The sequence below is a fragment of the Mobula birostris genome, chromosome 10 (assembly GCF_030028105.1).
Source record: "Mobula birostris isolate sMobBir1 chromosome 10, sMobBir1.hap1, whole genome shotgun sequence".
NCBI classification, from domain to species: Eukaryota; Metazoa; Chordata; class Chondrichthyes; order Myliobatiformes; family Myliobatidae; genus Mobula; species Mobula birostris.
This window is the reverse complement of record NC_092379.1, coordinates 144,573,133-144,598,587: the sequence shown is the minus strand read 5'-3', so window position 1 is coordinate 144,598,587 and position 25,455 is coordinate 144,573,133. Positions and strand designations below refer to the sequence as shown.

Sequence of the window (25,455 nt, the reverse complement as noted above, 5' to 3'; positions counted from 1 at the left end):
TTGGAGATGGTGGAAGTTCTGGGGAATTACGTGCTGGACGCGGAGGCTGGTGGGGTGGTAGGTGAGGACAAGAGGAACCCCATCCCTGGTAGGGTGGCAGGAAGATGGGGTAAGGGCAGACGTGCGTGAAATGGAAGAGATGCAGTTGAGAGCAGTGTTGATGGTGGAAGAAGAGAAGCCCCTTTCTTTGAAAAAGGAGGACATCTCCTTTGTTCTAGAATGAAATGCATCGTCCTGAGAGCTGATGCAGTGGAAATGGAGGAATTGAGAGAAGGGGGTGGTGTTTTTACAAATAACAGGGTGGGAAGAGGTATAGTCCAGGTGAGGTAACACTTCACCTGTGAGTCTGTCAGGGTGATATACAATATCCAGTGCTCCCGGTGTAGCCTCCTGTATATTGGTGAGATCCAACGTAGACTGGGAGACCGCTTCGCTGAGAACCTACGCTCTGTCTTCCGGAAGAAGCCACTCATTTTAATTCCACTTTCCATTCCCATTCTGCTATATCAATCCATGGCCTCCTCTACCGTCGCGGTGACAGGTTGGATGAACAACACCTTACATTCCACCTGGGTAATCTCCAACCTGATGTCATGAACATCGATTTCTTGAACTTCTGGTAATGGCTCTCCCCGCCCCCTTCATTACTTGCCTTCCCCTTTTGTATGTGTTGCTTGGATTTCCAGCATCTGCAGATTTTCTCTTGTTTTGTGATTAATTCCAGCATTTGTTTTCAGTTCACCTTTCTGTTTTTATCAGAATCAGGTGTATCATCACTGACATACTGTATGTTATGAAATGTGTGGCAGCAGTATAGTGCAAAGCATAAACAAAAAACTAAGAAATACAGAAATACTGCTTAAAGAACACCTAAAGCACCACTTCCACAGGATTCAGTCAACTCACCAGTAGTACTCCATTTTGGTAGGCATCTGACTATTTAAAATAGCTTACAATTCAGTTTTGGATTGAGAGTAGAAATGTGAAAGTCAGGTGAGAGAAGTATAAATAAAATTGTCATATTTATGTCAATTTACACTTGATTTGCAGTCTCCTGCTCTTCTGGCAAAATGAGCTTCCTTGGAAGTATGCTATGTCAAAGCAAAACAAAAAAACTATCTGCCAGCCACTAGGGACACTGAAGTGTGTCACACTTTTGAAAAAGTAATAAAGCTGCAAATTAACTAACAGCACCTATTACACATACATATTTAATTAAACTTTCAATTATACTTGTGCACAAAATCAAAAAAGAAATCAGAGGTGATGTCCTCTTCTCATTATTACCATCCGGGAAGAAGTCCAGGAGCCTGATGATCCAGTCAACATTTTAGATTCAGGTTTCTGAATGGGCAATGAACCCATGAAAACTACCACACTTATTCTTTGCTCTCATTTTGCACTAATTTATACTAAATACTAGAGTCAATGAAAAGTACTGCACAGACTGACCCATCCAATCATACCATAAACCTCCATACCCCTACCACCCATAAATAGCTTACTCCCTGCAACTATTACTTATGTAAAACGTTAACACTCTGAGGCAAGTTAGATACTGGCTTACCTTTGAAGAAATTATTCTGTTGTCACAAAAATTCTGAGGGAGAAACGTTTCTATTCCAGGAATCTGACGGTGTCCAACATAAATTGTGCGGCTATCAACTCGTTTTTCCTCACCAGCACACTTAGAATGGAAAAAAAAGGACAACTCAGTTGATTGGAAAGTGACAATGGTTTTGTATGGCCATGCATTAATTTGTACAGTGCAGATTATAAACACCAAGTCAGATGAAGTTCAAAATCAAGTTCAATCACAGTTTTATCCAGAAGTGACAAATTATAAACTCTTCCTGATATATACACTAGAGATTGCAAAGGATAATTCAGTTAAGTATTTACAAGTTAAAACAGAGTAATAGGTTGACTATATTTTACAGTCAGTGCTTCATTGCAGAAACAGGCTCTTTGCCTGCCTGGTCCGTGACTACCTTTTCTGCCAATTTATACAAATCCCATTTGCCCACATTAGGTCCCTATCCTTCTATACCTTATCTGTTCCAAATTCAAGTCTAAATACCTCTTAAACGTTCATGATTCTACCTGATTCAAATGTTCAAAGTAAATTTATTATTAAAGTACATATATGTCATCATATACAAACGTTAGATTTATTTTCGTGCAAGCATACTCAATAAATCCATAATAATAACCATATTAGAATCAACAAAAGAGCATACCAACTTGGGTTTTCAACCAATATGCAAAAGACAACAAGCTGTGCAAATACAAAGAGAAAGAAATAATAATAAATAAGCAATAAATATTTAGAACCTGATATGGAGAGTCCTTGAAAGTGAGTCCCATCGTTGTGGGAACATTTCAGTGATGGGGCAAGGGAAGCTGAGTGAAGTTATTCCCTTTGGTTCAAGAGCCTAATGGTTGAGGGGCAATAACTGTTCCCAAACCTAGTGGGGAGGTCTGAGGCTCCTGTACCTCCTTCCTGATGGCAGCAGTGAGAAGAGAGCATGACCTGAGTGGTGGTGGGGAGTCCCTGATAATTAACGCTGCTTTTCCTATGACAGCACTCTGTGCAGTTGTGCTCAATAGTGGGGAGATTTTTACCTGTGACGGACTGGGCCCTATACATTACTTGTTGTATGATTTTCCATTCAAGGCTATTGCTGTTTCTCTTTCAGGTGGTGGTCTCCTCCACCACCTGAAAGAGGTAGAGGTGGCCACTGAGCTTACTTTGAAAGATGTAGATCCACAATATCAATGGCCTTCTTTGAATTCATCTATACTTCCCGTGGCCTTGGGAAAGCACTCGATATAATCAAGGGCCCCTCCCATTCTGGTTATTCTTTCTTCTTCCGTACAGCAGAATTCAAAAAAGCTTGAGAAGATGTACCAGCAGTCTCAAAGACGCCTTCTATTATGCTGTTAACAGACTCTTGAATGGACCTCTCATACACTAAAGACGAACTCGTGATCTCCAATCTACCTCATTAGGCTCTTGTGCTTTGTTTTCCAGCACTGCACTGTCTCTGCAGTTATATCCTGCATTTTGTTTCTCTTTATAAAAGATTCACGATTGTTTAATGTAATTTCCTGCACCAAGCATAAAGGAGAACGAAATAATTGTTCCTTTGGTTCTGATGCAACACAAAAACACATAAGATACAAGATCCTGAGGGCTTCTGACAGGGTGAAAATGGAAGGAACATTTCATATGTGGGAGGATCTAGAACTAAGGGGTCACTACTAAAGAACAAATAATGATTAAAAACAAAACACAATAAATAAAATACATAAGATTGCTTATGTACATTTATTGTACATCCGTAAATTGATGGTAGGCTGTACAAAGGGTTACTGACAGGGAATAATAAAGTAGTGGCAGAATTAGTGGGTGGAGATGTTAATCACCCTTACTGTTTGGGAAATGTAACTGTTTTTGAGTCTGGTGGTATTGGCATGGATGCTACATAGCCTCCTTGCTGATGGGAATGGGACAAACAGTCCATGAGCAGAGTGGGTGGGATCCTTTTTCCAGCACATTTCTATATATAATGTCCTTGACGGAGGGTAGGCATTGGGCAGTTTTGACTACCAACCTAAGTGTGATGTATGGCATAAAATGGCTGGATAGCAGACAGGATTTCACTGTATCCTGGTATACATGACAATGTTAAACAAAAATACAACTCAATATGTTCAGCTCTTTTTCTAGAGCCATATCCAAGTCTTCTGGTCCCTGATCTGCAACCTTAAACAGGAAGCGGGAGACAGTTCAAAGCTACTGTCATAGAACAAACAGCAATATCTCAAAGCTCTTTCACTCTCAAATGAATAATGTAGTACTGAAGCAAACACAGTAGAAAATGTAAATACTGCAGTCTTCAAATGGAAAACTCAAATTCAAGCATAAACTGCCAAGCTGTAATTTCTTGATAGGCAATTACAATTGAGCAGTGCAATTATCCTGCAGCAGCAGAAGGTGGTGAATTTGTGGAATTTGTTGCCACAGGCAGCTGTGGAGGCCAGGTCATTGGATGCATTTAAGGCAGAGATTGATAGGTATTTGATTGGACATGGCATCAAAGGTCATGAGGAGAAGTGCTGGGAACTGGGGTTGAGGAGGAAAATAAAAGGATCAGCCATGGTTAAATGGCAGAGCTGACTTGATGGGCCAGATGGCCAAATTCTGCTCCTATGGTCTTCTGGTCAGAAGAAAAGCAAACATACACTCAGTGAATGACATAACATATTTGTATCATATAAAATTATAAACTTAAGCCATCCCATAAAAGTTCCACATGCAAAAAAACAAAAATCACACTTCATTTCTGATTCAATTCTCTAGTAATAGTTTCAGAATGTTATATAAAAGATAGCAATGTGAAAAACATATATGCATGGACATATTAAAAAGTCAATCCTACTCCATAAAATCATTAAAACCAGCTTCCATGTTGATATTTTAAGCTACAGAAGCACCTGCAATGGTGCTGTCATTGATGGCAGTGCATTAGAAAACAATGAATTCACAATTTTCACTATTCTCTGTACAGATGTACTTCCAATAATGTGACACGTTGTAGAATTATTATATGACATAGAGGTCACAATTCTGCCCAACTATACATCCTATTCATTTCTACTTTCATATCATACCTGTTCATAGAGAGGTGCAGACAATATTGTAGAAGTAAATAACTCTGATTAAAGGAGGAAAATGATAGCAAACCTTTCAATTATGCAACATAATAGTGTGCATTCTTTAGACGGTGCTAGCAAAAGGTGTACAAAAGTACAATCTTAATTAAAGCAACTTCTCATCATATCAAAGTATTTCCTCATTTACCTCCCAATTCGTGCACATTTTTTTAAAAGCAAAACAAATGACTGCTACAATTGTTGGTGAACGCAGCAGGCCAGGCAGCATCTCTAGGAAGAGGTACAGTCGACGTTTCAGGCCGAGACCCTTCATAAGAACTAACTGAAAGAAGAGCTAGTAAGAGATTTGAAAGTGGGAGGGGGAGGGGGGGATCCAAAATGATAGGAGGAGGGGGAGGGATGGAGCCAAGAGCTGGACAGGTGATTGGCAAAGGGGATATGACAGGATCATGGGACAGGAGGTCCGGGGAGAAAGACAAGGTGGGGGGGGGGGAACCCAGAGGATGGGCAAGGGGTATAGTCAGAGGGACAGAGGGAGAAAAAGGAGAGTGAGAGAAAGAATGTGTGTATAAAAATAAATAACGGATGGGATACTAGGGGGAGGTGGGGCATTAGCGGAAGTTAGAGAAGTCGATGTTCATGCCATCAGGTTGCTGCGTTCACCAGCAACTTTGATGTGTGTTGCTTGAATTTCCAGCACCTGCAGAATTCCTGTTGACTGCTACAATTGATTTGCTCAATAACACAACATAGAACATTACAGCACAGTACAGATCCTTTGGTTCATGATGTTGTGCCGACCTTTTAACCTACTCCAAGATCAATGTTACACTTTCCTCCCACATAGCCCTCCATTTTTCTATCATCCATGTGCCTATCGAAGAATCTCTTAAATGCCCTGGCAGGATGGTCAATCACTCTGTAAAAAAAAAACTACCTCTGACATTTGCCTCTATACTTTCCTCCAATCACCTTAAAATTACAGCCCCTCATATTAGCCTTTTCTACTCTGGGAAAAGGTTTTCTTCTCCTTTACTTGGATGCCATGCTACCGCAGAGGTTAACATGATGCTATTATAGCTTGGGGTGTTAGAGTTCAGAGTTCAATTCCAACAATCTTTGTTATCAAGTCTGTACCTTCCTTCCCATGTCCGTGCGGGTTTCATCCCATAGTACAACAACGTAAATTAATTGGTCATTGGGTATTGTCCTGTGATTACCCAAAGGTTTATATCAGTAGATTGCTGGGTGCTGCGGCTTGGGAGGCCTGGAAGGCCTGTTCTGCATTGCATCTCAACATAAATAAATAACTGCTAAATTCTGTAAATGCTCGCTGTTTACAATCCCTCCAAGCAGCAGGAATACAGAATAATTTTTCAGTGACCTTCAAAACAATAATTTCAAAAGTAGCATTTTCTAAGGCTGCACATAAGAAGACTGGTAAACTCAACAGATCAGGGTGAGACTGTTGAGAGTTAACATTTTATGTTGATATACTATGATCAAGCAAAAGGTTTTCAACTTTAAGTACAACCTTTGCTTCCTCGTTGCTGATGAACGGTCTCGGCCTGAACCATTGACATTTCTCCATAGATGCTGCCTGACCTGCTGAGTTCCTCTAGCATTTTGTGTTTGTTCCTGTGCAGATTTCATTCAGAAATTAAAAATTAGTTAAATGAATGTAATATTTTTTGCATTTATTCACCTCTATTTGGGATATCAAGGGATGAGAGTTCAGTGCAGGGAAATGACTCAATATTCAATGGTGTAGAATGGCATGAGGGAACTACTACATAAATATGAGATTCTGCAGATGCTGGAAATCCACAGCAACACACAGAAGAATGCTAGAGGAGCTCAGCAGGTCGCTATGGACTGAGACCATTCATCAAGGCTGGAAAGGAAGGGGAAGGATGCCGGAATAAGAAGGTAACGAGAAGAGGAGGAGGACAAGCTAATAGGTGATAGGTGAAGCCAGGTGGGTGGAGGAGAAGTGATAGGTGGAAAAGGCAAAAGGCTGGAGATGAAGGAATCGGATAGGAGAGGGGAGTGAACTATGGGAGAAAGGGAAGGGGGGGCACCAGGGAGAGGTGATAGGCAGGTGAGGAGACGAGGTAAGAGGCTGCAGTAGGGAATTAAAGAAGAGGGAAGGGGGAGGGAGAGAAATTACTGGAAGTTAGAGAAATCGATGTTCATGTCATCAGGTTGGAGGCGAAAGAGATGGAATACTTGCTCCTTCAACTTGAGAGTGGCCTCATGAGGGACCAACTGCTGTATCTATACAAAATGATTTTGTTTTTCATTTAGTAGCTAATATAATACTATTGACATTAACTAAAGTATTGCTTTTCCCTAGGACATTGTTCATCCCTCAGTATATTAGAGATGCTACAGGTACTGATCTGTGGATATGAACCTTGTAGAGTTAATACAGTAGCAAAAAATGCACTGTGGATGGAACTGCAGAAAAAAAAACAGTGCTGATGTGTACATATAATTACACTACAAACTGTATTATAAAAGTATGGTTACCTCATCCTTTACAGTTCAGTTTCCTGTCTAAGGGTATAATTTCTTTAAAGACAATGTTAGGAATAATTAGTTTTTATTCCTAAATCCTTTTTTGACTCCCTGGACTCTATTTTATCCTCCTATATATGGAAAAATAAACGTCCTCAATTGAATAAAGTCCATCTTCAGAAAGTTAAAAAGAATGGAGGTTTAGCTTTACTAAATTTTAGGTTTTATTACTGGGCAGCTAATATACAGAATCTTACGTTTTGGTTATACTATATTAATCATGAGGCCTGTCCAGGGTGGGTTTCTTTAGAAGCTAACTCGGTTAATAAATTTTCTATTATCTCTCTTTTGGGATCTTCACTTCCTTTATCCTTAAGTAAAATAACTGAAAATGTGGTAGTCAAACATACTTTGAGGATTTGGATACAATTGAGCAAACACTTTGGTCTATTGAAATTTTCCCTTTCTAGTCCCATCTTTTTAAATGATCTTTTTAAACCTTATATGACTGATGCAGTTTTTGAACAATGGGATGGATTGGGCATTACATGTTTCCAGGGTCTGTTTGTTGGAGGAAGTCCTTCTTTGTTCGAACAATTGTCAACTAAATATAGTTTACCAAAAACCCATTTTTTCAGTACTTACAAATTAGAGACTTTCTGCGATCTCAATTATATACATTTCCTAATAGCCCTGATAAGAACTTATTAGATGAAATTCTTAATATGAAGTCTTTTCATAATGGTTCAATATCCAATATTTATGATATGTTGATGGGAAAGAGAAATGATTCTTTAGACAAAATCAAAAATCTTTGGGAACAAGATTTGCAGACTTCAATTTCTAAAGAAACTTGGAATGAAATTTTTAAATTGGTTAATACTTCATCGTTTTGTGCTCGTCATTCCCTCCTACAATTTAAAGTGGTCCATAGGGCTTATATGACCAAGGATAAGTTATCTCATTATTATATGGATATATCTCCTTACGGTGATAGGTGTAACAATGGAGAAGCTTCATTTATTCATATGTTTTGGACATGCCCAAGTCTTGAAAAATATTGGAAGGAAGTATTCCAAACTTTTTCTGTACTCTTTAAAGTAAATTTTAAGCCTAATCCTTTGACTGCCCTATTTGGTATTGTTGGAGGGAAAGATATCATCTTGAAGACATCTGATTTGCACATTCTGGTTTTTATTTCTCTTATGGCTAGGAGGGTGCTTTTGTTTAAATGGAAGGATGCTGTTCCGCCTAACCACGCTCAGTGGTTACGGGATGTTATGGCATGCCTAAATTTAGAAAAGATTCGTTGTTCAATTTCTGAATCTAACCAAGATTTTCAAAATTTGTGGGGGCCGTTTTTAAATTATTTCCATAATCTTTGATTTCTCACTAATGTACAGAAGCTGGTTAATAGCATATTTTATTGTTTGATAAGGTTTTTTTCCTTTACCAAACAGCTTCGACTTTGGTAGTGGGTATAGATTTTTTTTTAAAATATAAAATTGTTTATATTCTAACATATGAATTAATCTAATCTATATGAATATAGGGTAAGGAGTTTGCTATTGTGATTCAATATAATGTATCTGGTATTATTATATTTTTTCTTTTGTTTTATAATATGTATTTTCTGGGACTCTGTATTCTTCTATGTAGAAATTAATAAAAATATTGAAAAAGAAGAAGAAAACAATGTTGATGGATTGGATAATACGTGCTGATGGTAAAAGTGATCAAAGGTATGAAAATGCCTATTTTCAAAACATAAAATACAAGAACAAATTGAGAAAAAACATATCGTAATAGAAGTGACCCTATATGATTGAGAAGGGTTGCTTTCTGAGAAATCATATCATCTGCATATGTTAAGAAATGCAAGTCAAAAAATAATAAATTTTGTTTGTCTCCTTCTTTACAATTCCCCGACCCTATATAAATTCTGAGAGAATGATTTTTATTCTGTATCTCAAACTTGTGGTTGAGATGTTAATTCTGGAAAGTCGAATTTCTGTCAACTAAACAATTGTAACTCGGGCAGTGAGGGGGGTGTTCTGAAAAATAGAGACCAAAATTGTTTTTCTGAAAACAAAATTGTTAGTGCAGCCTCACTGATTTGTCTATAAACAAGCTTATGCTAGCTGGTACAAAGTGTTTCCCAGCTGCTTTGCCAAGTTAGTGGAGAATGGAAAATAGAAACACTTTTCAAACAATAACCGAAGAGTATAAATGCTGGAGGAATTTCATCCATTTTGAAAACTTGAACCTTTTAATCACCAACAGCTCCTACATAAATGAACAAAACTACTATGATTATTTTTGTTTAAAAAGGTGCTAAAGGTATAATATTGTTCCTTTAGTTTGCAACTGAAGAAAATATAAGCAGAGTGTGTACAACCATCTGCTTTTATATAGCACCAAAAATCCAAATGATTACAGAAATGACAACAGACAGCAACCAAAGTGAGAGTGTCCATAAGCACTCTCAAGAGAGGCAGGTATAATCACAGCACATACAGCAGATGACCACAACAAATGGCAAGGCACTCTTCAGCAACACCTACAGCAAGGCGAAAGAGTGATCCTGAGTCAGTTTGAGGAGCGGAGAGCTAACAATTCCACAATGCCCTACACATGCAGCCACCGTGGCAGAGTCTGCCGTTCCAAGATCGGCCTGAATAGCCACAGTCGACGCTGTTCGACAAACCAGTGACTACCAGAAACGCAGTACCCATGGTCGACCACGACCAACAGAGGCCACACACAAGTCATAATACATAGACTAATTATAGTCAGGGGAAGATTGACTGATTACAAAATAGCCCAGATCAGAATTGGATAGACTGATAGATAGACTGGGTTAAGACAGCACTGAGGATATTAATATCATTGGCCAAAAAACAAGTTCAGGAATAGGAAGGCAGTTCTGGAACTTGCACTGGTGAACTCAACAACCTTCACATCCTGTAAATACACTAACAGGACTAGAGAGTTTCAATAATAAGGACAGCATAGCTAGAGTAAAACCTTCTTTGTTAAAATGCATAACATTTATTAGTAGGAACACAGACAAGGTCATTGGTAGAAAGATTGAAGGAGTATTTTCATCACCCTCTCTTTTAAAGGGGTGTGGGTGCATAAACCATCACTTTCCACTTTTAGACAAAATATCCAAATGAAGCAGTTCACGCTACCACTGATAGAGCTCCTTATTTCTTGGCCTAGGTTAAACAACAGTCTTCCATGTTGAAAATTTCTGTAATTATTAAGACAGACAAAAGGTATAAAAAGATTGAGAATGTGGGATCTAGAGGTCAAGTTCAAGAAAGAAATCTAAACACAATACACATTTTACAAAGGAAAGTCTGGTAGCCAATGTAGGTTAACAGGAACTGGAATCGGATAGCAAATTCTTGGGTTGGGTTAACGGAGATGGGGGTAACTGAGACAGCCCAGAAGCACCAGACAAGGCTTCAAATGAATATGATTTGATGTCATGAAAACAGACCATTACACTATACATGTCTTTTGTACTACTTATTTTGCAACTTAAGTCATTTTGAGATTTTGCATTGTACTACTGCCACAAAACAACAAATTTCACTATGTCTGTCGGCGATAATAAACCTGATTCTGAGATTAAAGAGATTGGAAAAACAAGGTCAATTAAGAATGATTTTCCCTGGAACATCTGGACAGCAAAGATGCATACATCAGGATGGTCTTTATTGATTACAGCACAGCATGTAATACCATCATCTCTTCAAAACTAATCAATAAGCTTCATGACCTTGGCCTCAATAACTCCTTGTGCAATTGGATCCTGGATTTCCCTACTTGTAGACACCAGTCCATTCGGATTGACAAAAACATCTCCACAATATCCATCAGCACAGGAGCATCGCAGGGATGTGTACTTAGCCCCCTGCTCTACTCACTTTACACCTATGACTGTGTGGCTAAGTACAACTCCAACAGCAGATACAAGTTCGCTGACAACACCAATTTTGTGGGCTATATCAAAGGTGGGGATGAATCAGCAGACGGGGGGAGATTGAAAATTTAGCTGAGTGGTGTAATAACAACATCTTCTCACTCAATGTCAATAAAACCAAAGAACTTATTGTAGACTTCAGGAGAGGGAAACTAGAGGTCCATGCACCAATCTTCATCAGAGATTCAGGGGTGGAGAGGGTTAGCAATTTCAAATTCCTGGGTACTATTCCTTCAGAGGACCTGTCCTGGACTTAGCACGTAAGTGCCATTGCAAAGAAAGCACAGCAGCCTCTACTTCATTAAGGGTCTGCTGAGGTTTGACAAAATCTTTGACAAATTTCTACACATGTGTAGTGGAGACTATATTAACTGACTGTATCATGGCCTGGTATGGAAACAACAATGCCTTTGAATGGAAAAATCCTACAAAAGATAGTGAATTCAGCCTAGTACATCACAGGTAAAACCCTCCCAACAATTGAGCACATCCACATGTAAACTGTTGTAGCAAAGCAGCATCCATCATCAGAGATGCTCACCACCCAGGCCAAGCACTTCTCTCACTGCTGCCATTACGTAGAAGGACTCACACCACCAGAATCAGGAACAATTACTACCCCTCAACCATCAAGCTCTTGAACAAAAGGGAATAACTACACTCACTCGACCATCCATTGAGACGTTCCCACAACCAATGATCTCACTTTAAGGACTCTATCTCATGTTCTCGTAATTTACTGCTATTTATATATATTTGTATTTTCATATTTTGTTGTCTTCTGCATGCTGGTTGATCTTTAATTGATCCTGTTATAGTTACTATTCTATAGATTTGCTGAGTCTGCCCACAGGAAAATGAATCTCAGGGTTGTATATAATGACATATATGTATTTTGACCATAAAAGTTATTTTGAACTTTGGTTTGACAGAAGTTTAGATTAGGGTAGGGAAGGAATGGAAGACAAGATAGAGACAATCAATATTCTCAATTTGATTGAAGGAAATTCCAAGACAGCAAAAATGTTGTGAGAAATGGTATTCGGGTAAAAAAGAAACTCTACTGATGTTCACGAAGTAACGATTACATGGCTGTGTAGGGTAATGTAATTGGTGGAAACGTACATAATTCACAGCCACCAACATTGAGTTGGGGTTCACTTTAAGAGGCTGCTCTGACTTGATGAAGTAATTACATAAAGTATTTTACCACGCTTTGCGGTCATTGGAGTACAATAAATGAGTAGTATGGCTTTTCTTAAACATAAAAGGCCTCTGCCATTTTTATTTGTAAAAACCTACACTGGTGACCCTGATGCTCTAGGATGATTCCAGAGTTAATGAACATGTTGGCCAATGCAGTTACTTTGAAATTGCTGGGGCTTTAAGAGCAAAATACCATTGTTTGGTTGATCTCAAGAACTGCTGGCTTGTCTTTGTCAAGGGCTTTGGTCATTGCCCTGCTCCCCCAGTAAGTTTGCTACAACGACTGCCAAGCGCATGCACCACCATATGAGTTTACTCGACTGCTGGGCGAATTCCCAAACCTCACCAAGCACACTCTTCACTACATTCACAAAACATGGGGTCCAGCACTACATTTCTACAACTGGCCTGCCATTCCATGCCCACGTGTGTAGACTGGACCCAGAAAAGTTGGCAACTACGAAGGCTGAGTTTGCCAACATGGAAAGACTTTGCATTGTACACCAGTCGAATAGCCCTTGGGCCTCGCCCCTCCATATGGTCCCCAAGTCCAATGATGGCTGCCACCCATGAGGCGATTACCGATGCCTTAACAAGGCCAGTACCCCTGATCATTACCTGGTCCCACACATCCAAGACTCTTTGCATGTTTAGCTGGAAGATTAATTTTCTTCAAAGTCGCTCTAGTTAAGGGTTACCATAGGTGCTTGTGTGCTTGCAGGACATTCCCAAAGCAGCTGTAATAATCCCATTTGGCCTTTAGGTTTCTGCATGCCGTTTGGGCTAAAAAATGCAGCAACGACTTTCCAATGGTTGATGGACTGTATTAAAAGACAGATTTTCTTTTTGTTTACCTGGATTACATGTCTGTGCATCCAAATCCGAACACGTACAGTGGTGCTAGAAAGTTCGTGAACCTTGTAAAATTTTCTCTATTTCTTCATAAATACAACCTAAAATGTGATCAGATCCTCACATGTCCTAAATCCAGGTGAAGAGAAGCCAATTAAATAAATAAAACAAGAAACATTATACTTGTCCATTTATTTATTGAGAAAAATTATCCAATATTACATGTATTTGTTGGAAAAAGTATGTGAACCTCTGGACTACAGAAGCTATTTGGAGTCGGGTGTTCCAATCAATAAGATGAGATTGGAGGTGTGGGTTGTAGAGGTGCCCTGGCCTATAAAAGACACACAAAGTTTTATCTAGTTTTAGGACTTAAGTGAATATCTGATCACATTTTAGGTCATATTTATGCAGAATTAGAGAATAATCTACAGGGTTCACAAACTTTCCAGCACCACTGTATCTACTCTCCGCACACTTTGAACGCTTAAGCCAACCCAGGTTGATTACTAACCCTCCTAAGTGCCAGTTTGGGTTGTCAACCATTGACTTTCTCAAGCATTGCATCTCAGTGAAAGGTGCGAAACCCTTCCCATCAAAAGTAGCCTCAAGTGTGGAATTCCCACCTTCACACACTACTAAATATCTACAGGAGTTTTTAGATGTGGTGAATTTTCATCATTGCTTCATTCTGCGAGCTGCTGAACTGGTGCCCCCCTGTAAAGTGCGCTTAAATGCAATACCCCACATCATGTGTTTGACTGGTCAGCGGACATGACCAGGGCATTTGATGATACCAAACAAGCTTTTTCCAATGTACCCACTCCCCAACACACCTACAGCCATTAATACTAATGCTTCAGACTATGCTGTGAGTGCTGTGCTTGAACAGTTGGTCGTACGCGCATGGCAACTGCTCGCCTTCTTCAGCAGGCAGCTCCTCCTGTCAAAAGGAAGTACGACATGTTTGACTGTAAGCTTCTCTATCTGACAGTCTGCAATTTTCATTTTTTTTCTAGAGGGCTGCCATTTCACATTATTTGTTCACCACAAATCCCCTATGCATGTGATGGCCTGCATACCAGAGTTCACAAATAATGTACAACACATCAAGGGGAAAAATTATGGTACGGCTGATTGCCTCTCACAACCAGTCACTGAGGCCATACGCAGAGGGGTTGACTAAGGAAGCCGACAAAGCTACTGACCCAGAGATTCAGGCTTGCCAAACGGCAGTCACAAGCCTGACGTTGGCTGACATTAACTTTGAGGAAGCTAGGGTTTCTCTTCTCAGACTTAGGTATATTATCACTGGCATGTGTCGTGAAATTAGTTAATTTCAAATCAGCACTTCTAAAGCAGCAGTTCAATGCAATATATAATATAGAAGAAAACAATAATAATAAATAAGTAAATCAATTACAGTATACATATATTGAATAGATTAAAAATCATGCAAAAACAGAAATAATATACCTTTTAAAAAGTGAGGTAGCGTTCATGGGTTCAATGTCCATTTAGGAATCGGATGGCAGAGGGGAAGATGCCGTTCCTGAATCACTGAGTGTGTGCCTTCAGGCTTCTGTACCTCCTACCTGATGGTAACAGTGAAAAAAGGGCATGCCCTGGGTGCTGGAGGTCCTTAATAATGGACACTGCCTTTCTGAGACACTGCTCCTTGAAGATGTCCTGGGTACTTTGTAGGCTAGTACTCAACATGGAGCCAACTAAATTTACAAACCTCTGCAGCTTCTTTCGGTCCTGTGCAGAAGGCCTCTCACCCCATACCAGACAATCATGCAGCCTTTCAGAATGCTCTCTATGGTACATCTACAGAAATTTTTAAGTGTATTTGTTGACATACCAAATCCCTTCTAACTCTTAATGAAGTATAGTCACTGTCTTGACTTCTTTATAACTGCTTTGATATGTTGGGACCAGGTTAGGTCCTCAGAGATCTTGACACCCAGGAACTTGAAACTGCACACTCTCTCCACTTCAGATCCCTCTATGAGGATTGGTATGTGTTCCTTCATCTTACCCTTCCTGAAGTCCACAATCAGCTCTTTCATCTTACTGATGTTGAGTGCAAGGTCATTGCTGCAACACCACTCCACTAGTTGGCATATCTCGCTCCTGTACGCCCTCTTGTCTCCATCTGAGATTCTACCAACAACTCCTGTGCAATGTCTACACTGGTCACCCTTGCCCCATCGTGCCTGCAAACAGGAAGAGGGTTGTTTTTGACTCTACACATGGCCTCTTGCATCCAGGCCAGGAGACCCTCACTGAAACTGGCTGCATTAAATTTTGTGCAGCATGGCCTTAGAAAAGACATGCATAATTGGACTGCAGCTTGTGTGAAGTGCCAATGGGCAAAACTAACTGCCATGTTCAGGCGCCAATGGCACCTTTGGAGGTATCTGAGTAACGATTTCATTACGTCAATGTGGACTGTGTTGGCCCTTACCCCCCGCCGCTGGTTTCACGCACCTCCTATTCATGGTAGACCATATCACAAGGTGGCCAGAGGTCATCCCTCTAGCCAGACGCCAGCAGATGTGGCTCAGTACTTTATCAGCACCTGGGTTGCTCTGTCTGGCACCCCATCTGATACCTCCTCTGACCACTGGCCCCAATTCATATCAGACATCTGAGCTGCGTTAGCACAGAACCTTGGCGTTAGGCTGTATCACACCACAGTATATCACCCGCAGTCTAATGACCCATGTGAGTGGCTTCCCCGCTCCTTAAAGGCAGTTCTGAGAGCTTCCCTGATTGATGAGTGTTGGCATCATCATCTCCCACAGGTCCTGCTGGGGCTCAGAAATGCTCCAGAATATTATTTCTGTTTTTACACTGTTTTTAATTTAACTATTTAATAAACATATATGCTTACTGTAGTTGATTTTTCTTTTCTATACCATCATGGATTGCCTAGTACTGCTGCCACTAAGTTAACAAATTTCACGACATGACCATAAGCGTGTCAACACACTCTGGACAAACTCTGTTCCTCCAGCTATGGAACATAGGACCCGAGCCAGGCAGCTCAAACGAGCTCCAGACAGGCTCACAATGTCTGATAGTGAATTCTGGGGGGGTGGGGGGGGGCCTGGGTAAGGTAATGTTATTGGTGGGATCATATGTAATTCACAGCCACCAACATTGAGTTAGGGTTCACTTTAAGAGGCTGGTCTGACGTGATGACATAATTAAGTAAAGTACTTTTACCACACTTTGTCTTCAATGTTTGGAGTACAATAAATGAATTGTTACAGTTTTTCTTAAATATAAAATGCCTTCGCCATTTTTATTTGCGAAAACCAGTGCTGTCACCAACAAGTCCACAGATGAGCAAAGCAAGTTAAATTATTTAAGGGACTCAGAACTAAAGGAGACAAACAAAAATATGCCAAGATATATATAATAAAAGAAGAATTGTGGATGCTGATGTCTTAAGTAAATATTGACAATATTCAGCATATCGAGTATCAAGTAGAGGCCCGGATCGATACACACAGATCATATTCATCTATTCATCAGAGATATTCTGGTTACAATCAAAACAAGAGGTTGAGAAGCCATATTTCAGTGCCAGAATGCTTTTCATGAATTTGGCATGAAATATTGACCTTCTTGAGTGGCAAGTGTTGGTGAAAGCTTGCAATTAACATTCTGCTGCAATGGAATTGAAATTATTGGAAACAATTGACTGGAAGACAGCATAATTGCTCATTACATTTCAATGAGTGATAATTTGCAGTCCTTGTCTTTAAGAAATGTTTTGATACTATGATAGAGGGCATGTTTTTCCCAAGATCCTTAAGTATCAACATTTTGAAATTTGCTTTCTTTTTGTGAATTCCACAAGAACATGTGAAAAATTTTAAAGATTAGGATAAAAAGGAGAAACTCTGATAGCAATGAGAATAGCTAGCTTTAGAAGTGAAACTGGGAAATAATTATACTATCAGAACAATGCAAATTCAATGGAACTTCTATTTAGCAGATATCGTTGAGATTCCTTGCATTAAAATAAAGAAACATAGTTGGAAAGCGAACAAAGTATATGAGTAAATTTAAAACTGATAAAACTGTAGGAATACAACTTGTCATTAAAATTATAGTACAGGTCAACCTTCGCTAATCCAACTACCTGTAATCCGGCTCCTTCGATAGTCCGGCACTGATTATGCTAATCCTTCGGCATTTTCACTAGTCCAGCACTCCTCGGGCCCCAATGGTGCTGGATTAGTGAAGGTCGACCTGTATTACACTGCCAAATCCTGCACTCCAATGATAATTTATAGTTTTGTTATCTGCACTGTTGGACGTACGGATCTTTGGAACATAAATGCCCTTTTATAACAACATCTATAACAAGCTGAGGCATTTTTGGTAATTAAGACATTGAAATTACTATGCAGTTTGTAAAAACAACTTCTCTCATCACTTCTCCTCTGCCCATATGACAAAGAACAAACAAACAGCTCTCAGACCACGTCAACATTTTGGGAACAAAGTTCAATTTGCCAGAAAAATCACAAAGTAAATTATACAAAAAAGTGTGAATTGCGTTTATAAGAAAATGTTCAGAAAAATATGTTTTGTCAAGCAAATGGTTTACAAAGGTTTACCGCAGAACAATAGACTTTCCAAATAAATTACGTACATCTACAAGGCCTAAATTCCTCGATTAATAGGATACTTGATGATTTTAACCAGAGACAATGAGAGTCATTATGATACATATTTTTAATTGCACCGGGAAGGCTTGCTACTTTGGTGAAGGTAAAATGCATAACTTATTTTTCATTATAAATTGCATACTAACTGTACACTTGAAAGTAAAGGTCCGAGTTAGCCATCCATAGCCGAAATTATGAATTGTTTGAGATCCTAGGCTAAAGACACAGAAGCCGTTCAGTTTTTTTAACTAGGTACATCATTCTGACACAGATCTAAAGCACTCACATATGATTAATAAGAAAATAGGAAGCTATAGACAAACACAAAATACAGTGGATTTTTGTTAATTGGGCCATTGGTTAATCAGGGCAGCTGCTTATTTGGGGTAACTTTTAAAGTACAAAAACTAATCAAGAAAATAGCCAGGATTCCCTTAGTTTATTTGGGACACTTTCTCTCTTAATTGGGGCAGGAGACCGTTGCTGAACAGTTTCTATCTAGCGTCAGTCACGTGCACTTGTGTGGCCATTAGACACTACTCTATACCTCAAGTGAACAGTTTTTAATAGCATCAGTGGTGTGTGCTTGTCTTAAAACAAACAATGAATTTTGTCACTGATAGTTGGCAAGCAATAAGCAGCAAGACAACTCAGAACTGTTTTGCTCAAGCATCAGACTTGAAGATGCCAGATACAGTTGGGAGTGAAAATGAAACGATCTGACTACTTCAAGTTAAGAACAACAAAGAATTTCAAGGTATCGACAATCATCTTGAATGTTACAATAAAAATTAAGATTTGGATGATCCAATCATCGTAAGCATTGAATGAAGGCAGTCCATTATCTGCACTAGGTGTCCGCACTGATTTTGTTCATTTACAGTCAATCAAAATACACTGGACGAAATACTCCGTCAATAACTATTAGAAACAGATACAGTTTTATAGTACTGTAGTAGTATTAGTAATGTTTTAATTTGTTCTGTATTTCATTTAAATACATAAGTTACTCAGTTAAATGGTAGCTTGCCTTTTTAAATACCTTTTTAACTATTTCCATGAAACTTCAGCTAATTGGGGCAGGTGTTTAATTGGGCCATCAATGTGTTATGCTGTCAATATAGCGCCAAGATACCCCTACCCCCAAAAAATTGCACAAAAAGGTTTTATGGTCATTTCTTGTACTTTCAGACATATTGAACAACATATCAAAAGTTGGACAGAAACAGAGCACGGGAAAGTAAAAAAAAAACTGATGTTAAAAAAAAAGGCCGCCAATGAAAAGAATCAGACCCATATCTGTCTTATTTTGCGATATTTCACTGTTTCTAACAATGGTAGGGCCATAATTGTGGTATAAAATGTTAATAGGAATACTCGCATGACAACCCAGAGGTTCATCGGAAGTTCCAGTCTGGGTTTCATGTAATCAGACGCAGCGGCCAATACCGGGCTGGCCTTGGCTCTGATCTTATGATAGAACAGACTAAAAAGTGTGTGCCCACTAAAAAGCCAAGGGGGCCTAACACGAGGAAGTGGGATGTCAGAGCACCAGAGAGCAATTTGGACTATGTCTTCCACTGTGTCATCCTCTTACAACCTTCCCAGGCAAGAACTGACCACGAATAGTTACACAACAGGTGAACAACATAAGGAGTTGTCCACCTCCGGAGTGACTAGAGATGAGGAAACCAATGGCTACAGGGCAATGTTGGAAATCAGAATGACTCATTTCAATGGAAATCAGAATGACTCCCTGGCATCTATCAGATACAATACGCTCCGCAAGAAAGTTGCAAGAGCTAAGACTTTTGTTGCACCTAAAAGACTGCCACCAACCACCTCGGCCTGTAAATTTCACTCCCTGCGGACTTACTACCGGATTATGGAGTGGATGGGCTGTAGTGATGAAATGGAGCCGTCTGAGTGGTGGAGGGTACATGGGGAAAAACTCGTTCCAGTGATGACAGACAAAAGGCCTGCTCCAGAGATACTTATTCAGATGATTCACTGCAACTGTTCGGGAGGGTGCAATACGCTAGAGTGTACCTGCAGAAAGCATGGGCTGGAATGCACCAGTGCATGTGGGCGCTGCCCAGATGGCAACTGTGACAATATGACAAACGAGCCGGAGACAGAAGAGGATGATGAACAAGACTGCATCTGAGAAGCCATAAGGTAGCATATTATATGTCATGACATCAGTACAAATGCAAAATACTCTGCAGATGCTGGGGTCAAAGCAACATGCACAAAACGCTGGAGGAACTCAGCAGGTCGGGCAGCATCCATGGAAACGAACAGTCAACGTTTCGGGCCAGAACCCTTCGTCAGGACTGAAGAAGGAAGGGGCAGAGGCCCTATAAAGAAGGTGGGAGGAGGGTGGGAAGGAGAAGGCTGGTAGGTGCCAGGTGAAAATCCAGCAAGGGGAAAGATAAAGGTGTGGGGGAGGGGAAGCAGGGAGATGATAGGCAAGAAAGGGGAAAAAGGAATAGGGGAAAGCACAAAGGGTAGTAGAAGGAGGCAGAACCATGAGGGAGGTGATAGGCAGCTGGAGGAGGGAGCAGAGTGAAACTGGAGTGGGGGAAGGGAAGGGGAGGGAATTACTGGAAGTTGGAGAATTCTGTGTTCATACCAAGGGGCTGGAGACTACCCAGACGGTATGTGAGGTGTTGCTCCCCCAACCTGAATTTGGTCTCATCATGGCAGTAGAGGATAATGTGCTGGATCCGGAGGCTGGTGGGGTGGTAGGTAAGGACAAGGGGTACTCTGTCCCTGTTGTGGTGGTGGGAGGATGGGGTGAGAGCCGAAGTGCGGGAAATGGAGGAGATGCAGGTGAGGGCATCATTGATGACGGCAGAAGGGAAACCACGATCCTTAAAGAAAGAAGACATTTGAGATGTCCTAAAATGGAAAGCCTCATCCTGGGAGCAGATGCGGTGGAGACGGAGGACTGTCTAGGTAGTCTCCAGCCCCTTGGTATGAACATAGAATTCTCCAGCTTCCGGTAATTCCTTCCCCCTCCCTATTTCACTCTGCCCCTCCCCCAGCTGCCTATCACCTCCCTCATAGTTCTGCCTCCTTCTACTACCCATCGTGTTTTCCCCTATTCCTTCTTCACCTTTCCTGCCTATCACCTCCCTGCTTCCCCTCCCCCACCCCTTTGTCTTTCCCCTTACTGGTTTTTCACCTAGAACCTATCAGGCTTCTCCTACCCATCCTCCCCCCACCTTCTTTATAGGGTCTCTGCCCCTTCCCTCTTCAGTCCTGATGAAGGGTCTCAGTCCGAAATGTCGACTGCTCGTTTCCACAGATGCTGCCCGACCTGCTGAGTTCCTCCAGCGTTTTCTGGGTGTTGTCAGTACGAATGCAACTTTCATTCCAGGAACTACTGTTATTTGAAAAACAATGGTGAAAAGAGCATTCATTAAAACATCAGGTTTAAAAAAAACTTGTAATTTGATGGTTATCAGTCAGATTTTTGATGTTTTTCTGCTGGCAGCCATCTTGTTTTTTGATGTCATTTTTGGAGACTTTCCCTTGTGCCAAAATTGTCCAACTTTTGATATGTTGTTCTCCACATCGGATAGTACAATAAACGATCATAAAATGTCTTTTTTGCAATTTTTTGGGGGTTAGGTGGTATATTGACCAGCCTAGTGGTCCCAATAAACCAGAACCACCGTATACTGTCTTGTCTCCCTTTCTCTTCACCATTCACACCTCGGACTTCAACTACTGCACAAAGTCTTGTCATCTTCAGAAGTTTTCTGATGACTCTGCCATAGTTGGATGCATCAGCAAGGGAGATGAGGTTGAGTACAGGGCTACGGTAGGAAACTTTGTCACATGGTGTGAGCAGAATTATCTGCAGCTTAATGTGAAAAAGACTAAGGAGCTGGTGGTAGACCTGAGGAGAGCTAAGGCACCGGTGACCCCTGTTTCCATCCAGGGGGGTCAGTGTGGACATGGTGGAGGATTACAAATACCTGGGGATACGAATTGACAATAAACTGGACTGGTCAAAGAACACTGAGGCTGTCTACAAGAAGGGTCAGAGCCGTCTCTATTTCCTGAGGAGACTGAGGTCCTTTAACATCTGTCGGACGATGCTAAGGATGTTTTACGAGTCTGTGGTGGCCAGTGTGATCATGTTTGCTGTTGTGTGCTGGGGCAGCAGGCTGAGGGTAGCAGACACCAACAGAGTCAACAAACTCATTCGTACGGCCAGTGATGCTGTGGGGATGGAACTGGACTCTCTCACAGTGGTGTCCGAAAAGAGGATGCTGTCCAAGTTGCATGCCATCTTGGACAATGTCTCCCATCCACTACATAATGTACTGGTTGGGCACAGGAGTACATTCAGCCAGAGACTCATTCCACCAAGATGCAACACAGAGCGTCATAGGAAGTCATTCCTGCCTGTGGCCATCAAACTTTACAACTGCTCCCTTGGAGGGTCAGACACCCTGAGCCAATAGGCTGGTCCTGGACTTATTTCCTGGCATAATTTACATATTACTATTTAATTATTTATGGTTTTATTACTATTTAATTATTTATGGTGCAACTGTAACGTAAACCAATTTCCCCTGGAATCAATAAAGTATGACTATGACTATACCTGAACTGATCTGCAATACTGAATTGGAACTACTACTCAATGCTGAAAGAAAAATCGCACTACTCTGATAATTGGAAATGGTTACAAGTTAAAGCAGGCTGGTAAACATTCACTGTACTTTCGGTTCCTCATTTTTCATTGCAAATATTGTCTGCACAACTTACCATTCTTTTCCAACACAGATGTTTAACTTCAACAATGTTCTCATATTAGGGTGCTTTGTTCGCTTTGGGAGAGCTGATTATGAAACTCTGGTCTACATTTGCGCTCTTATAAAAGCATTTTAACTCAAATATTGATCTATATTTGAACACGTCTATCCAAACAAAGTTCAAGGACTCATTTTAGTAAAAAAAACACAAGAACAGCAGAGTAGGTCATTTGTCTCCTCCCCCACCATGTCATTACTGCCATCAAAATGGTGCCTATCTCAGCACCGCTTGACTAATGTGCAGTTTGTATGTTATTCCCTTAAAACTGCTGGATTTTTAATGGAGAAAGTAAAAATTCTGTATTATTCCCTTAAAATTCAAAAATCCAACAATCTTTGTATTGAATGTACTTTGTAAATGAAGCTTTACATCTTAAAGGTTCACAGCCCTATGAATGAGGAATAATTTAAAATCAGTACTAGAATGCCAGACACCCATTCAAGCTGTACTCCCTCCTCGTCCTAAACTGATCAGTCAGACGAAACATGCATCCTGCATCTCAGTCTGGCACGCTGCTTAAGAATATAGTAAGTTTCAATGAGACCTTCCCTCATTCTTATAAACTTTCAGTGGACTGAAACAGTGTTCTCTAATCAAGATTCACGATTGTTTAATGTTATTTCCAGGACACAAGTGTAAAAGAGAACAAAATAATTGTTACTTCAGATCTGATGTAGCACAAAAAAAAACACAATAAGATAAAGGACACAATAATAAAAAGCACATTAAATATAAATACATTAGACAGTATTATATATATAGTGTAGGGGTGGGTTAGTAGGTGGATGTGTTGATCAGCTTTACTGCTTGGGGAAAGTAACTGTGTTTGAGTCTGGTGGTCCTAGCCTGCTCCCTTATGGAAGTGGGACAAATAATCCATAAGCAGGGTGGGTGGAACCCTTCATGATGTTACTGCGCTTTTACGGCACCTGTTTAAATATATGTCCTCGATGATTACCTCGCAGACAAATCTACTATTCCTGAAACTATTCAAGTGAATCTTGGCTCACCTCTGTGTTACATATTCATCACCCACTCCCACTCCTCCCAGAGGCAAGGAATGTTTTCAAAATAAACCACCCATTTCACAATGTAAGACAAGGAAATGAATGCCCTCACTCCTGTAATCATCTAGGAAGGTATCTCCAACCATACCGAACAGATTTCATAGATATTGGTCAACTTGTAATTTTAAGTTTGTTCACTAAAATATTACTTCAGAATTTCTTCTAATCTTAAAGATCCTGTCCACATACCTTCATATTAATGAAGTAAAAAGTTAATACCCTGAAGGATGCATTGGGGTTTTGTCTCTCTTACAAGCTGACAGAATTAATAATATGGGCTCTCTGTCAGTCAAGGCCGACCGTGGATGATGCAGCCTAACTGTCACCAATTTGCAAGTCAGGAACCCGCCTTTCTGTCAGTAGAAATCATTCCGCCGGGTTTAGTAGCTAAGCCAGGAGCTGGACTTGGCTGTCAGAGAGTATTTTGACAGCCACGCGATTGGGAGCATTTATTACATAGTGGGAGCATATCCCCACTACTCCTCCCACCCCCATGACAACCTTAAGGACAATGTTAATACATCAAACTTTAATCAGCGAAGTAGGATTCCTCACCGTGAATAACTTATGGGTCTTAAGATTTATGCAGTGTTCTGTAAATGCGTATTTCAATACCGGCTACCAGCTTTAATCAAAACAAATTACTTCAAGAGAAATTCTTTGAGATTTTCCCACAATGCAATTTATCTATTAATTATTAGATGAAAAGCATCCCTAGTTATTATCCTAATATACTTCAGCACTTTGTAATTATATTTGCATCAAAATGGACAACATCTGGGCCAACAGATGGAAAATTAATTGCAGAGAGCAGGCAAGTTTCACAGTAATATTCAAACATTTTTAAAGTTTGTTACATACAACAGGCAGGTAAGCAGGATTGTGTTCGTCTGCCTCCCCTCCCCACCCTTCGAACTGCAGCAGATACAAGCCTCACCTACAAACTTTCCTTGTGAGGCACCTACTCTGAACAGCTTCCAGAGCATTTGCATTCTTAAATAAAGCAAGCAATACTGTGTGGAATATTCCACAGTAGTGTAGAGGTTAATATGATGTTATTACAGCTCGGGGTGCGCCAGAGTTCAGAGTTCAATTCCACCACCCTTGGTAAGCAAGTTTGTAGGCTCTTTCTATGTGCACGTGGGTTCCCTCCAGGTGCTCTATTTTCCTTCCACAGTCCAGTTTAATTGCTCATACACCAGTTTAATTGCTCATTGTAAATTGTCATGTGATTAGGCTAGGGTTAAAATGTGGGAGTTGCTGGTGCATACGCTCATCGGGCTAGAAGGGCCTATTCTGCATTTTATCTCCAAATGATCAGACAGACTTCAATTAGGCCACTGGTGTGACAAACTCCAACTTTTGTATTCTGGTCCCTAGTAACATAGTTAGTTTTCCTAATTGCTATACCGATATACAGAGAGATTTGGGGTCCAAGTCCATAGTGCCCTTAAAGCGTCAGCCCACAACGTTAAGGTGGTAAAAAAGTCATTTAGCATGCTTGCTTTAATTAGTTCAGGCATTGAGTTCAAGAGTCACGAAGTTACGTTAACAGTTTTATAGAGTTCTGGTTAGGCCGCATCTGAAGCATTACATTCATTTTGGAGTG

General features: G+C 40.3%; 1 protein-coding gene across 3 annotated transcripts in view; it reads right to left on the bottom strand.

Moving 5' to 3' along the window:
- atp11c (ATPase phospholipid transporting 11C) overlaps nt 1-25,455 on the bottom strand; it is a 218,016-nt gene that overhangs the window by 145,861 nt on the left and 46,700 nt on the right. For all 3 annotated transcript variants that reach the window (XM_072271059.1, XM_072271058.1, XM_072271057.1), the window contains exon 2: nt 1,568-1,687. In XM_072271059.1, the coding sequence (XP_072127160.1) occupies nt 1,568-1,687 (120 nt within the window). The remainder of the gene's footprint in view (nt 1-1,567; nt 1,688-25,455) is intronic.